Below are 14,174 nucleotides of genomic sequence, written 5' to 3'. Positions count from 1 at the left end.
GAGTATGCTCATTTGACACAGCCCAAGGAAAGCAAGAGGGTTCCTTGCTGCCTGTGGCACTTGCATCTCAGATCTGCCTGCGGCCACTTGAGAGGCTTGCGGGCCCGGAAGCTCCAGCTCCTCAGTGGAGCAGTGTGTCACCATTCCCGGGTGTATGTGAATAACAGGTTCCAGCAGCTGGACCAGCCCAGGAGAAGAGAGGGAGCCAGAGTTAGGTAGCAAGGGGGAACCACACCACCCGGGACAAACCCCATTCCACGGGTTTCACACCTTGTATGCAGGTGGGCCCCTGGTGGATCCGGTGTACATGGATAGCAAAGTACTTGGAGGGGGTGAGGGGGGAGCAGTCCCTGTGCACGGGGCGTAGTACGACATTAGGCCCTCTTCTGTGGCAGGCGGAGCAGCCAGGGGTGAGTCTCTTCTGCGGTGCTTTCTGCCTCAGGCTCGGGTTCAGCAGGAATCAGAGCCTCCCTCCCACTCGGGGAAACAGAAGCAGAGGAGTGAGACCCTCAGAAGACAGGCCACCTGGCTTCAGTGTCACCTTGACTCTCATGTAGCATTCCCTCACAGGCAGGAGTGGGGTCCTCTGTTCCTCCTCCACGGCTGGGGGGAGTGAGGCAGAGAGCATGGGGCATGAGAGCCTTTGTTAAATCCCTGGCAAGGATGAACACAAAAACAGAAGTCACTGTTTCCTCTTTGAAGATGTATTCTGGGCAAGATCACAGGGGGCGGGGGAGGAGGCCAGGAGCTCCCTCTCAGCAACTCATCCAACAGTCAGGCAGCCTTTAAGCCCAGACCACCCCCACAGGTTCCCTCCTGCCCACCCAGCCCTCCCACCATGGGCATTATCGACCTTGCCATCCTATTAAGGCATCTGAGGGAAACCGAGTCAGCCACCCTGGCCCAGCAGACATTCTTTAGGCAAATAAGGTTCCGTAGTCCCATCTCTCACCTCAAAGCACTCCTGCAATAATGGCCACATTTAAAAGTCAGATTTTATATTTGGAAAAAAAAAATGCTGATTACTTGATTGTGGTTGATCTTTCTGAAGAGGCTGGGAATTACCATGTAATATGATGGCAGCAGAGGCTTCACTGTGGATGTGTGTGTGTGTGTGTGTGTGTGTGTATGAGTATGTGTGTATGTGAGTGAGTGTGAGTGAGTGGGTGTGAGTAGGTGTGTGTGTGTGAGTGTGTGTGTGAGTGAATGGGTGTGAGCGTGTGTGTGTATGTGAGTGTGTGTGTATATGTGAGTGTGTGTGCAAGTGTGTGTGTGAGTGTGTGGTTATATGTGTGTGTGTGTGTGTGAGTGTGTGGCTATCTGTGTGACTGTGTGTATGAGTGTGTGTGTGAGAGAGAGAGAGAGAGAAAGAGATGCACATGCACTCCAGGACCTGCCCACCCCCACTCAACACCTCCTCTCTCCTAGCTGTGCCCCAAGTGGGCACACCCGGAGGAACAGCCACCAGCGGAAGATGAATCAGCAGGAGGAGAGTTGCCAGAACTTGACGGACTTCACCCCGGCCCGGGTGCCCAGCAGCGTGGACATCTTCACCGCCTATAATGAAACACTGCAGTGTTCCCACGAGTGTGTCAGGGCCTCCGTGCCAGTGTATGCCGATGAGATGCTGCACTCGACCGGGGAGTACAAGTCCACGTTCAATGGAAACCGGTGAGTTCCACACGATCCGGGCTCGGGGGCTCAAAGCTCTGCGTGGGTAAACGGGTCATTGCTGTCTTGGCCGGAGGCTCTGTAAGGCTTGCCACGGGCCAGCGTGTGCAGAGGGCTGACTTGTCAAAACAATAGCAATGAAGTTGAATCAACAGGTATATGGCTACACAGCAGAGGTCACAGCCAAAACCTATCCTGGACTCCGAAAGGTGACAAAGAAGTATTCCCAGCCCCTCACACTGTGCTTGGAGGCTGAAGGGCTAGCTGCCCTCCAGCCTCAGGATTCAAAGCCAGACAAGTACTTGCTGCTCCCTAGCGTATCAGCAGATTATGTCGGGTCCTCCCACAGTCGGTGTCTCTGAGATTCTGTCAATAATAACTTGTCAGCAGACAGCTCAGAAACACAGAAAACACCAAGCAGACTCCAGGTCTGGAGCCTCTTATTAAATGCTGTTTTATTATTCATGGATGATCCCTCAAAGAAGACACGCTTCTCCAGCCATCTCGGGAATGGTTAAGAAACCCCTGAGTCAGCTGCTCAGGGTTTGTCCAGCATTAAATTAAAATATCAATAAGCTATTTTTTTAAGTGACTATGCACCCATGCATCATTTGCAAATTAGAAAAAAAAAAGAAATAAAATGAGGCAGTAAGCTGGCTGCTCATATGCCTCAGAGGTCCCTACCCCTGGTCAGAGCTGGATTAGCAGAGTCAAGGGTTCCCTGTTGTGGCCATGGGGAAGTCAGCTCTGGGTCACTCAGCCCCTTCTACCCTATTTGCTGCTTTATCTATAAGTAAGGGTGGCTCTTGGACATCTAGGGCTTCTGGTCACCAATTCATTTGCTCCTGTGCTATTGGCTGCTGTGAGCGGGTTTGTGCCTTGGAGAGGAACCTGTCCACCTGTAGAGGGTTTGCTATCTGACACTCTCATACCCGGCTAACTCTCAGAGCCAGGAAGGCTACCACTCAGGTGGTGGTTTTCCTGTTTTATTTCTGTGGTTGTGATGAAATACCTTGACCAACAGCAGCTTAGGGTAGAAAAGGGTCTATCCAGTTTATGGTTCCAGGTTTCAGTCTATTATCACAGGAATTTCATAGCAGCAGAAGTTTAAAGCGGCTGGCCACAGTCTAGAGCAGGGAGAAATGAAAGCACGAATACCTGCTTGCTTGCCTCCTTCATGTTTACATAGCTCAGAATCCCCTGCCTGGGGGATGGTTCCACTCATGGTGGTCTGAAATCTCCCAGAATCCCCTGCCTGGGGGATGGTGCCACTCATGGTGGTCTGAAATCTCCCAGAATCCCCTGCCTGGGGGATGGTGCCACTCATGGTGGTCTGAAATCTCCCAGAATCCCCTGCCTGGGGGATGGTGCCACTCATGGTGGTCTGAAATCTCCCAGAATCCCCTGCCTGGGGGATGGTGCCACTCATGGTGGTCTGAAATCTCCCAGAATCCCCTGCCTGGGGGATGGTGCCACTCATGGTGGTCTGAAATCTCCCAGAATCCCCTGCCTAGGGGATGGTGCCACTCATAGTGCTCTGAATTTTCCCCAGATTAATTAACAGTCAGGATAAACCCACTCCACAGATATGCTCACAGGCCAACCTGATTTGTACAGCCCCTCACTCTGATTGTCTCCCTGGGTGATTCTAGGTTGTGTCAAATTGGTAGTTAATATTAACCATCACAGTAACCTGCCTTCAATGACAAAATGAGAGGGAGGTATTTTAGGAGCTAAGTCTTGTCCTTTCTATTGTAAGCAACATGATCTCTGCTTCTGGATGCATAGACCCTGGCTTTGGGCTTATCCCAAAGCCAGCATCTGAAGATGGCACAGAGGGAAGGCCAGCCTTCCTGAGTCCTCAGTCTCTCAGCTTGTGAGCCTGCCAAAAAAAAAAAAAAAAAAAAAAAAAAAAAAAAAAAAAAAGGTAGTCCCTTAAAGACCCATCTCAAGAGAGCAGCCTCGGCCCGCAGCTGCCCAGCTCACCTGACCTGTTGTGTTAACAGGCTAACACCAGCCTTCTTTGCTCTCCACAGATCCTCCTCTGCTGATAGACATCTCATCCCTGTGGCCTTTGTGTCTGAGAAATGGTTTGAAATCTCCTGCTGACTGGCCGAAGGCTTTTTACCTCCTGGGGGCGGGGCAGACGCCATGTGTCTGTTTCATGGTATGTATCTTCCTGGGGCAGGATGCCCTCCCCATCTCCTTGCCACGCCCCCTCCCACCAATCTACCACCCTTACCTCTGTTTGGGATAACCAGGGGCCCCTCTCTAAGACAGTGGGTTTCCCAGGTCATTCCCTATGTGGATACTGGACTATGGGTCCCTGAGGCACATCTATTAGACACACACACACACACACACACACACACATATCATACTACCCAATGGTGGAGTAGCTCACAGGATTTCTCTGCAGCAGCAACACACTGTCATGCTCTCCCCGTGCAGAGCTGCAAGCTGAAATCGCCTTCAGAAACAAGCTCTGGGCACAGCCTCCCCTTCCCTCGGCAGGAAGCCACCCACAGGGCATCAGCTAAGCAGACAGGGATCACACCCTGGGCACACAGATCGTGCTGGGGGAGAGGGGAAAGGAGGCTGGAGTGGAATTAAAAGGCAGTCTTCAACTATGAAAATAAGCGATAAGAAAGAAAGCGAAGGGTTGAGACATCCACTAATTTGAAGCTGGAGACTGGCCGGCTGGCACCCAAACAGGATGAATTCTTCACGCTCTACTGCCTGGGGACATTCAGCTTGCTTTGGTGGGTATGAACACAGACGCTGACATCCAATGGCTCCTGTGCTGAGTCTGTGGATGGCGGCGGTGGCGGTGGAGTCCAGGGTGTGAGCGCCTCGCCTGGGCGCCGCACTGCTCACACCTCCTGCTTACACACACTGCAGACACAGCCCCCAGGGGATGTCTGTTTGTCCCTCTTTCCTTGGAGATACAAGTCTTGCTGGGAACCGTCCCTTGGCCTGTGTGTCACAGCAGAGCCAGCTTGTAAACGAGGCATCCAGTCATGTCCCGTGGCGTGATAAACCCGTCTCTTAGGACGCGGTGTTCACAAATGTTCTTACCTCACTGGATGCTCGCCTTCTGTGGGGTGATGGCTCAGGGGCTCCACGCCCAGCCCTGGTCCAGCAGGAAGCAGGGAAGAGCTGCAGCCAGTGTGGAAACAAGTCGGTCAGTTCTTTATCCCAGCACTAATGAATCGCAAGTTTGGTCCAAATCAAATCTCCAGCCTTCAGTCTCTGTCCCAAAGCCAACATGCTCCACCAATGGGCAAGTGAATGTAGTTAGATCAGGCTGGAAATGTACCTCCCGCAGCGGCCGTCACGGAGCCGCAGCGGCAAGCACAGCCTCCCAGTGGGCAAGGACCCGGAGCCTGGTGCATCCTGGGAGCACAGTGCCGTGGTCTGCAGATGTGTTCTTTCCATTGAGGGTGTGGACATCTTTCTTGGATGTGCCAACTCAGCTAGTGTTGGGGAGCAATGGGGTTCCTTGTCGTCTGGTGAAGCTTGGAAGGTCCCAGGGTGGGGTAGGCGCCACATCTCTGTTATAGCTTTAAAAATTCATCAAAGGTGGGCGTGGCGGCTAATGCCTGTAACCAACAGTAGTGAGTCTGAGGCAGGGGAATCACTGAGAGTTTGAAGACAGCATGGGTACAGAGTCAGACCCAGTATCGATTTTTAAAACAAAGGAAGATGTGTTAAAAGGGAAATCGTTGACATGGAGTCTGCGCACTGAGCCACTGCTTTCTGGGAGAGCTGGGGGCCCATAGGCCACATGTCTTAGGACAACAATCCCAGCAAGCTCATCTATGGGAGGGAAACTGAGGCTTGGGAGAAGACAGCTGACTTAGCTAAGATGGTGTAGGTTGTCGGTGGTGAGGCCGGATTGATTACCCACAGCTGCCTGGTTCTATGATGTCACGCTGCCCAACCCTGAAGGTGGCTCAGCCTTGCACACCCCTTGAAGTGTCTGAGACAAAGCCCATCGCTACGACAGGGGACACCCCTCACTCCAGGCCAGCCCCAAGCAGCAGCAGGCCGGGTGTGGGGTGGGGCTGTAAGATGTCCAGTTAAAGCAGATGGACAGGCAGGCTGCAGGAGGGCCGGTCCTCAGTGCCCAGGGGTGTGAACTCTGGAGTCTTCTTGCAGGGAGCTGCAGCAAGAACATTTACAAGAACACCGGCCTGGAGGAACCAGATGTGTGGTTCTATCTGTTGCTCTGCTCCAGAACGCTTGTCTTTCCTGTGGTATCTGCTCCTCCCCCGGGCAGTGAACTCCCCACAGTTTTGACGGTATCCCAGTACACGGATCTTGGATGGGGCATAGGATGTAGCTGCCCCAGGAGTTCCTTCAGAATCACACTCACCTACATGAGTACGTCTGTTTCCAGACTGCTCCTGCCCCTCTGTGTGCGTCATGGGGACCCTCTGGGCTCAGAAGAACTGGATGCTGTGTCTCCTTTCCAAAAGGATGTGTTCTGCCACTAGGCCTGCCATGCTTCACCTCCAGTGACTTTCCGTAGACCAGAGCTGTGGAGAGAGGCTCATTAGTCTCTGGTAAATGCTTAAAGATCTCACTGCCTCGTGAGCCATTCATCAGTCACTGGGAGGGAAGCTCTCAGAGTTCAAGCAGCACCTGATTCTTATAATTAAGGCCTGGGCATGAGCAACAAGCAGAGACCCGCCAGAGAGATCTCTCAGATTTACACGGGTTCTTATTGTCTCTTAAATAAACAGCAATTAATAGAAAAGCATTTAATTAAGGTTTAATAGTCAATAGAGATATTTATCTCTCGAAGAGCCTTCAGGATTTTCAGATGGCTTTTTATAGGTGATGTAGCCGTTTCTTTAAAAAGAATTTGGATCATCTCTCTCTCTCTCTCTCTCTCTCTCTCTCTCTCTCTCTCTCTCTCTGTGTGTGTGTGTGTGTGTGTGTGTGTGTGTGTATCAGTGTTGTGTCTCTGTGGGTGTGTATCAGTATTTTCTCTTTCTGTGTGGTTCAATGTTTTCTCCACACACCCCCCGTGTGTGTGTGTGTGTGTGTGTGTTTATGTATGTCAGTATATGTATTTGTCAGTGTGGTCTCTGGGTGTGTGTGTGTGTCAGTGTTGTGTTTCTCTATGTGTGCGTCAGTATTTTCTTTCTCTTTCTGTCAGTGCTCTCCTCTCTCTCTCTCTCTCTCTCTCTCTCTCTTTTTCTCCCCCCACCCCATGTGTGTGTATGTGTGTGTCAGTGTTGTGTCTCTGTGTGTTTGTGTCAGTATTTTGTCTCTCTCTCTGTGTCAGTGTTCTCTCCCCCCTTGTGTGTGTGTGTGTGTGTATGTGTGTGTTACATGCAAGGGCATGTATAAGTCAGCTCTCTCCTTCCACCGTATGTTCTGGGAATTGGACTTGGCTCCTCCCACTTTTGAAGCAAGCTCTTCTGCCCTGAGTCATCTTGCTGGCCTCCGTGTAGCAGTTTCTTACCCCAACATATCCTTACACCCTCACAGGACCGTACTGTACAAGGTGGTGCCTAACTCTGGCTACATCTTTTCCCTGCAGACAGACTCTTGGGGAAACCCAGGTATGGTGACAGACAAGCTCCCACCTCAGAGAGCCATTGTCTCATACCAAGTCACAGTGACCACAGGTAGCTCTGACTTCTACTCAGAGGCTCCCCTGCCGTGGCTCATGTCCCACTTCCTGTCAGACTCTCACCCATCCTCAGGATGGCTGAACTTCAGAAAAGCCACATTACACTCAGGTTCTTTCTGTTTGCCAAAGCCACTTCATTCTGAACAGCACCTCGAAAAACATTAAAGACTCTCGAGTCTGGAGCACACAGAGATGAATCATTACTAATATTCTCAGGAACAAATTGAAGCACAAACTGATAAAAAAAGAAAAAAAAATAAGAAAGTGCCTGAACCTTCCTCAAAACAAACACACCCCAGGGCCTGGCAGATGGCTCCGTGGTGTTCTTCCAGATCCCTAGCGCCCATATCAAAAGCCAGACATGGCCGTTCTATAAGCTCTGGGTTTCTTGAGAGACCCTGTCTCAAGGTGGAGGGGGATTCAAAAAAGCACCCGACGTCAATCCCTGGCATCTGCATGCATGTATTCAAGCATGTGTGCACAGGAACACATATGCACGTGCACACAAGACACTGCATTCATAGAGTGCAAAACTCTCATAACTTAAAAGAATACTTTCAAGGTAACACGGAGAACCTTCTAGAAACTGTGTTTTCTGTTATCCAGCACAGAAGGAAAATGGGACACAGGTGTCCTATCAGGCTGTCAGGAGCTGAGGCACCAGGGACCAGGCTGCCCTCTTGTCTTTATTTTTGAGAGCAGAGCCCAGGAAGCCCGCAGCTCAGCCTCCTTCCAGGCAGCAGGGGGCAGAATTTACCCCAGAATTTATCCAAAAGATTCTTCGCTCTGAAGCTCCCATCTTCCCTGCTTGTTTCCTGTGGGGTCCAGGCCCACATCCTTCCCTGATGGCCTGGGCTCCTGGTCTTTCACCAACTCAGGCTCCTGCACTGAGTCCCTGCAGCCCTCTACTGCAGACCAAAAGTAGAGAACAGCAGGGCCAAGAGCTCAGGGCAGGCCTTTCTTTCTCTCCTCCCCCTCTGACTGAGGCTGGGATGATGATTCCCTGACATTGTCTGGAATCTCCTCTACTCTCTGCAGAAAGTCAGCGCGGCTCACCACTATCTCGGTCTCACAGTCACACTACCTGGTAGGCTTGGAAGAAAATTCCCTTCATGTGGGGTGCCATATAATTACCTCACAAGGGATGTCCCCTGTCACCAGGCTCTACTGTCCACCCTGAGATGTGACCTGTACTCAGGGAGAGCCCCGTTGCCAGGGAGATGCCATGTGTGTCTGGCTGAAAATTCCAGGAAACTCTCTCACACACAGGAAGCCAGACAGAAGTTGAGGGCATGTCTGTGTAGAGAAGAGAAGGAGGGACATGGTGGAGGGAAGGTAGGTGGGAGGAGCCAGCATAGAGAACATAGAAGTATCTAGAAGGCTGGCAGGGAGGGGGCGGCTGTCCCTACAGCCTTGCTTTGTTCAGGATCAAGGACAGGCCTATTCTATGGGAGCCTTTCTCTTGAAGGTGGAAAAGCCTTGTGACTTACAGCCAACCCAGAAGGGTTGCAATAACACTTTGCAACAGTAACAATATTGTATTGCTTCTGCCCAGACTGGACTAAATAGAGAAACACTGTCTCGAAAGAGAAAGAGAGGAGGGGGGACCTGAGTCACCCAGTCATCCAGATTATACCCACCTAGGTCACCAGGCCAGCCGTTAGTGAACCTGTTTTAAATATGTATGTAATTGTAGAAAAATAGAACTAATAAATACCAACTAACCTTGCTGTCTCTCTGTGTCTGTCTCTGTTTCTGTCTGCTTCTGTATCTGTCCTCTCTCTCTCTCTCTCTCTCTCTCTCTCTCTCTCTCTCTCTCTCTCTCTCTGTGTGTGTGTGTGTGTGTGTGTGTGTGTGTGTGTGTGTCTGTCTCTCTCTCTCTCTCTGTCTCTGTCTCTCTCTCTCTCTGTCTGTCTGTCTCTCTCTCTCTCTCTCTGTCTCTCTCTCTCTCTCTCTCTCTCTTTCTGTGTGTGTGTGTGTGTGTGTGTGTAGTGTTCATGTGTGTTTGTGCGGGTGCATGTGTGGTGTGTTATTGCTGGCTATGTGTTTTTGTGGTTGTGTGCTTGTAGAGACAAGAGCTCAATGTTGGATGTCGTCCTCCGCCAATCACTACTCTAGTTTTGGAGACAGAGACCCTCAATGACCAGGAGCTCACCAATTCTGCTAGGTTGACAGGCAATAAGACCCAGGGATCCTCCTGCCTCAGTCTCCCCAGCACAAGAATTACAAACCCACACTGCTGTGCCCACCTTTTATGTAGCTTTGTGAGACCAAGCTCAGGTTTTCATGACTACACAGCAGGTGCCTCAGCCAGAGAGCCTTAACTCTCCTTCAGTGTGAGGTTCGGTGACATTGTGTCAGACTGTTCCCAGGAAAACTTCCCACTGGATACTAACAGTCCCTCTGGCCTTGGCATCCCTACTGACCATATAAACACACACGCTACCCACCGCCGCCATCTGCCCATTTGAATACACACTCTGGGACTCCCAAGTGAGAAGATTCGCAGAGTATCGTTTTTTAAACAAAGTTGAAGTGAAAATTAGCACCCAAGATGGCTGTTTCTGTGTTAAACCCTTCTCTGTTTGAAACCCTTTGTCCTTTGACTCCTGAATATGGAGATAGGGTGAAGACATAGCTCAGGGAAGTCCACCCACAGAAGCCGAGAGCTGACATGACCAGAGGTCCCATTCCTTTATGCCAGGTTGTCTAAGGTCTGCAGTAGATGGATATCCCCACAGAAGCATTGTTGATTCTTTAACTTAGGCCTCATAGAGTAGCCAAACAGGCATCTCTTTAAGATGGCAGGTCAGATGGGGGGTTGTCCAGGGACCACAAGGAAGGGGCTAGCACCTTTAATCCTCTTCTCTGCCTCACTGAAAAGACAAGTGTGAGGCTCTGGGCACAGACACGGGTCCTCCCAGCCCTGCCAGCAAATCCAGGATGAAACCTTCATGTGGCCCCTGGGAAGGATAGTCCTCAAAGTCTATCGCTGTTGAGACAGGGGTCTCCTGGGAGAGCCAAGTCCCATACCCACCCTTGCTGCAACTGTGGGGGACTCTCCACCCAGATCACAGGCCCTGGGCAGACAGTGCTTCCAGGGCTGTACGTCCCCAGCAGTCTCAGAACTCCATGTGACAGATCTAGCCTGGCCATTCTCTGGGCCTGGGAGCTGCAGGGCATCTCCAGAATTCATGTCCCATCCTGCCACCTTCGTTGAGGATCACCTGAGCCCTGGCTTCTTGGCTACTGTCATCTACAGGTGTAGAAGAAGTCACCTCTCTGCTTGAGGGTCTAAGTGGCCTGTCGTTGTGGGGTGGGCGTTTCTAGTGAGGGTTGCGAGGGGCAGTGGAGGCTTACACACATGCCCCCAGAACTCACACAGCACTTAGCAAAATATAGCTGGTGGCTTCGTTATAATACAGCCTCATGACCAGGGACATGCCGACTGCTGGACTCTCTCACTGGCTGCAACACTGGGCTACCACTTACTGACGCCTACACACAGACAGATCTGGGTGTCCTTCACCGGTCAGGTTGTCAAAGCATGCTGCAGACACTGGCTTCTCCTGCACATGAGCAGGTTCCCTTTCTTTCTCTCTTGGGTGGGGGACTCAGGACCCAGAAGTCTATCGTGAGTCTTGGTCCCAGTGAACCTCTGGCTGGTGGTGGATGGAAAGGGACCCCATAGGTTTCTGCCAGAGCCATAGGTGAGGCAAGCAAAGCTCTGCTGTCCACAGGTTTGAGAGGGAGGGAGAGAGAACATGGTGGTACCATGTTCATGGTACCAGTGGCATGCATGCTTGGGTGATGTGTCCCATATGAGTTAATGAAGGATGTGGCCCTGTCAGAGGTGACAGATAGCCCTGTGTCTTAGTCAGGGTGTCTATTCCTGCACCAAACAACATCATGACCAAGAAGCAATTTGGGAAGGAAAGGATTTTACTCAGCTCACATTGTCCACATTGCTGTTCATCACCAAAGGAAGTCAGGACTGGAACTCAAGCAGGTCAGGAAGCAGGAGCTGATGCAGAGGCCATGGAGGGATGTTACTTACTGACTTGCTCCCCCTGGCTTGCTCAGCCTGCTTTCTTATAGAGCCCAGGTCTACCAGCCCAGGGATGGCTCCACCCACAATGGGCTGGGCCAGGGATGGCTCCACCCACAATGGGCTGGGCCCTCCCCCCTTGATCACTAGTTGAGAAAATGCCTTACAGCTGGATCTCATGGAGGCATTTCCTCAAGGGAGGCTCCTTTCTCTGTGATAATTCCAGCTTGTGTCAGGTTGACACAAAACCAGCCAGTACACCCTGTCAGTAGATGACACTAGCCAAGAAGCCAGGGCTCAGGTGATCCTCAACAAAGGTGGCAGGATGGGGCATGAATTCTGGAGATGCCCTGCAGCTCCCAGGCCCAGATAATGGCCTGGGTAGATCTGTCACACGGAGTTCTGAGCCTGATGGGGATGTACAGCCCTGGAAGCAAGCTGTCTGGCCAGGGCCTGTGATTTGGGTGGAGAGTCCCCCACAGTTGCAGCAAGGGTGGGTATTGGACTCGGCTCTCCCAGGAGACCTCAGTGTGACAATGCCCCACACTGTCAAACCCAGCAGCTTGGATGCCCCTGTGGTAAACTCAGACCACAGCTGAATGTATGGCTTCAACACTGCAAAGAATTCCAGCACTGCCTGGGGTCCCAAGCTGAGTTTCGAGTTTTGTTGAAGGTACCAGAACACAGGCTTAAGAAGGAGGGTTGAAAGTAAAAAAGAAATGCTCAGAAGAAGTTAAGGCACCGATGGAGGCATGGGTGTGGGCTTCTCAAAGAGCAAGCCGTATTTCAACGTGAGGTGTCTGTAGGTCAGCATTCAGGAGCTTTTAGGGATTTTGGTACTCAACATGTTTTTGGGACATCATCCTGATCTTTTTTTGATCACGAGGTGACAGATTGGCTCCATGGGTGCCTGGGATGAGATTATAACCTAGTCAACTAAAACCAGGAGCCACTGGGATTGCCCAAGGCCGTTAGAACATGCCTTTCCCCTGTACATAAGGTCTCTGGTAACACTCCTAAAACATGTAGACGCATGCCTGGAAAAAGGAGGAGGGCCTTACAGATTAGTGATTTGCTAGGGAGAGACCAGTCAGCTGCCTGAGGGAGAAGATCTTTTTCCTGCTCATATCCCCCATATTTTCTATAATTTTTTTAACCTGCCCTGGGCCCAGTCCTTCTTGGGAGGCTCTGCACACAGGACTGAAGCTTTTCCTTGGGGCCCCACCAGTACTCGGCGACCACCAGAGTGGGTATATTTGGGCTTCATGTGGGCAGCGAGTCCCTGTGCCCCAGGGGTTGCTACTATTGAGTGTCCTCCTTTCTGCCTCCACAGGATTCCGTTGGTGAACTTGTACAAAGAAAACAACAAAACAAGACAAAAAATTATAAACCCTAACCCTAAGCTATCTTAAGGGGAGGGTCCCGCACCCGCTGCTTCCGTTTGCCGGCGGGACCGCAGCAGAGCAGGACACCCAAGGCCAAATCTATTTTTGTAAAATTGCTCGTGCCTAGGGGCGCACCCTTCTCCCAGAGTTTTCTTCGGAGAGCAGAAGGAAGGAATGCAAGAGACAGCAGAGAAAGCCAAGCAGGACAGGAGACGGCTCCCGACGCCGGGGGCTTGCACCACGATTCTGAACCTGTGCCGATAATACCACTATGTGCCATGGACTGACCCGGAAGCTCGGCGGGAGCCGAGCCCAGCGAACCACGCGGAGAGATCTCAACAGAGGGCAGGGGTGGGGGGTCACTTCCGGTAGAGTCACTATTTCTGGTTAATATACATATATAAATATATAAATACCAACACAGACACACACACACTTCTTTTGTACTGTAGCAATTTTTGAAGATCTTCAATGTTCCTTTTTAAAAAAAGACAAAGAATTGTGTTATAGTCACAAAACTCGATTTATTTAACATGCTTAGTATGAACAGAATAAACTTGTGTTTTGTACTTTGGCAACTCACATCACACGCAGCACACACACACACACACACACACACGCACCTGCACATAAAAACATACAAACATTTATTTACATATATTGGAGAAACTGTTCCGCAGGTGACCTGCTCCGTCATTGTCAGTCATCTAGGGAAACAACCTCAACCCAGATGACGGGCCCTTAAATGACTGTTTCCATCTGTCAGACACTTGCTGAATGGTACTCATGTGTGGCTTATCCCTTGGGCCGGAGTTAAGAATGCCGTGGTTTTCTCTCTATGTATTCACACACACACACACATACACACCGTCAGTTCCGTCTTTCTCCTTTATCTGTCTGAGGATGCTCACAGCCACATGCGTTCACGGAGCCGGCTGCCAACGAGCGAGCCCAGGTTTGGTGGGTGGCAGATTCTCGAACATTTGTGTTATACATAGACTGAACTAAAGAAATTTTCCAGTTCCATAATTAAAGGAATATATCCGTACGCAGTGTGTGCTTGTGTCGGGGCGGCACTCGGGAGCCAAACTCAATGGTTCTGTGTGTACCCAGCCCTGGAGGCTCCTGTGGGCCATGGTATGGTACAGGCTGTCTCCTCCTCGTGTTGCCAAGCAGATGCTGGGCTTTTTCTTGGGTCAAGTGTGACGAGGAAGGTTGGAGAAACAGAGGGTGTGGTGATGTGGTTTTGTTATTAAGATGCTACTTTAGGTTTTCTGCTGGGTCGTAGATAGAAGTATCTTAGAAAACCTTCATCTTACTCCCTGGTTTGGAATTACTGTCATGCCCAAGGTAAGCATCTCCCTGAAACCCATCTCCCCTAAGATCCCTATCGATAGCAGGTGCTGGGAGGGGCCTGTGGAGT

At 51.0% G+C, this 14,174-nt stretch overlaps 1 protein-coding gene across 1 annotated transcript in view; it reads left to right on the top strand.

Annotated features, from left to right (window-relative positions):
- The window catches only part of AJAP1 (adherens junctions associated protein 1), a 108,035-nt gene extending 94,419 nt beyond the window's left edge, over positions 1-13,616 (top strand). The window contains exons 4-6 of the mRNA XM_080921342.1: positions 1,429-1,671; positions 3,708-3,838; positions 12,700-13,616. Of these exons, the coding sequence (XP_080777468.1) occupies positions 1,429-1,671; positions 3,708-3,780 (316 nt within the window). The 3' untranslated portion in view covers positions 3,781-3,838; positions 12,700-13,616. The remainder of the gene's footprint in view (positions 1-1,428; positions 1,672-3,707; positions 3,839-12,699) is intronic.
- Positions 13,617-14,174: the final 558 nt, after the last annotated feature.

The sequence above is a fragment of the Micromys minutus genome, assembly GCF_963924665.1.
Source record: "Micromys minutus genome assembly, chromosome: 9".
NCBI classification, from domain to species: Eukaryota; Metazoa; Chordata; class Mammalia; order Rodentia; family Muridae; genus Micromys; species Micromys minutus.
Note: the sequence above shows the minus strand (reverse complement) of the source record. Positions and strands in the feature narration are given on the sequence as shown.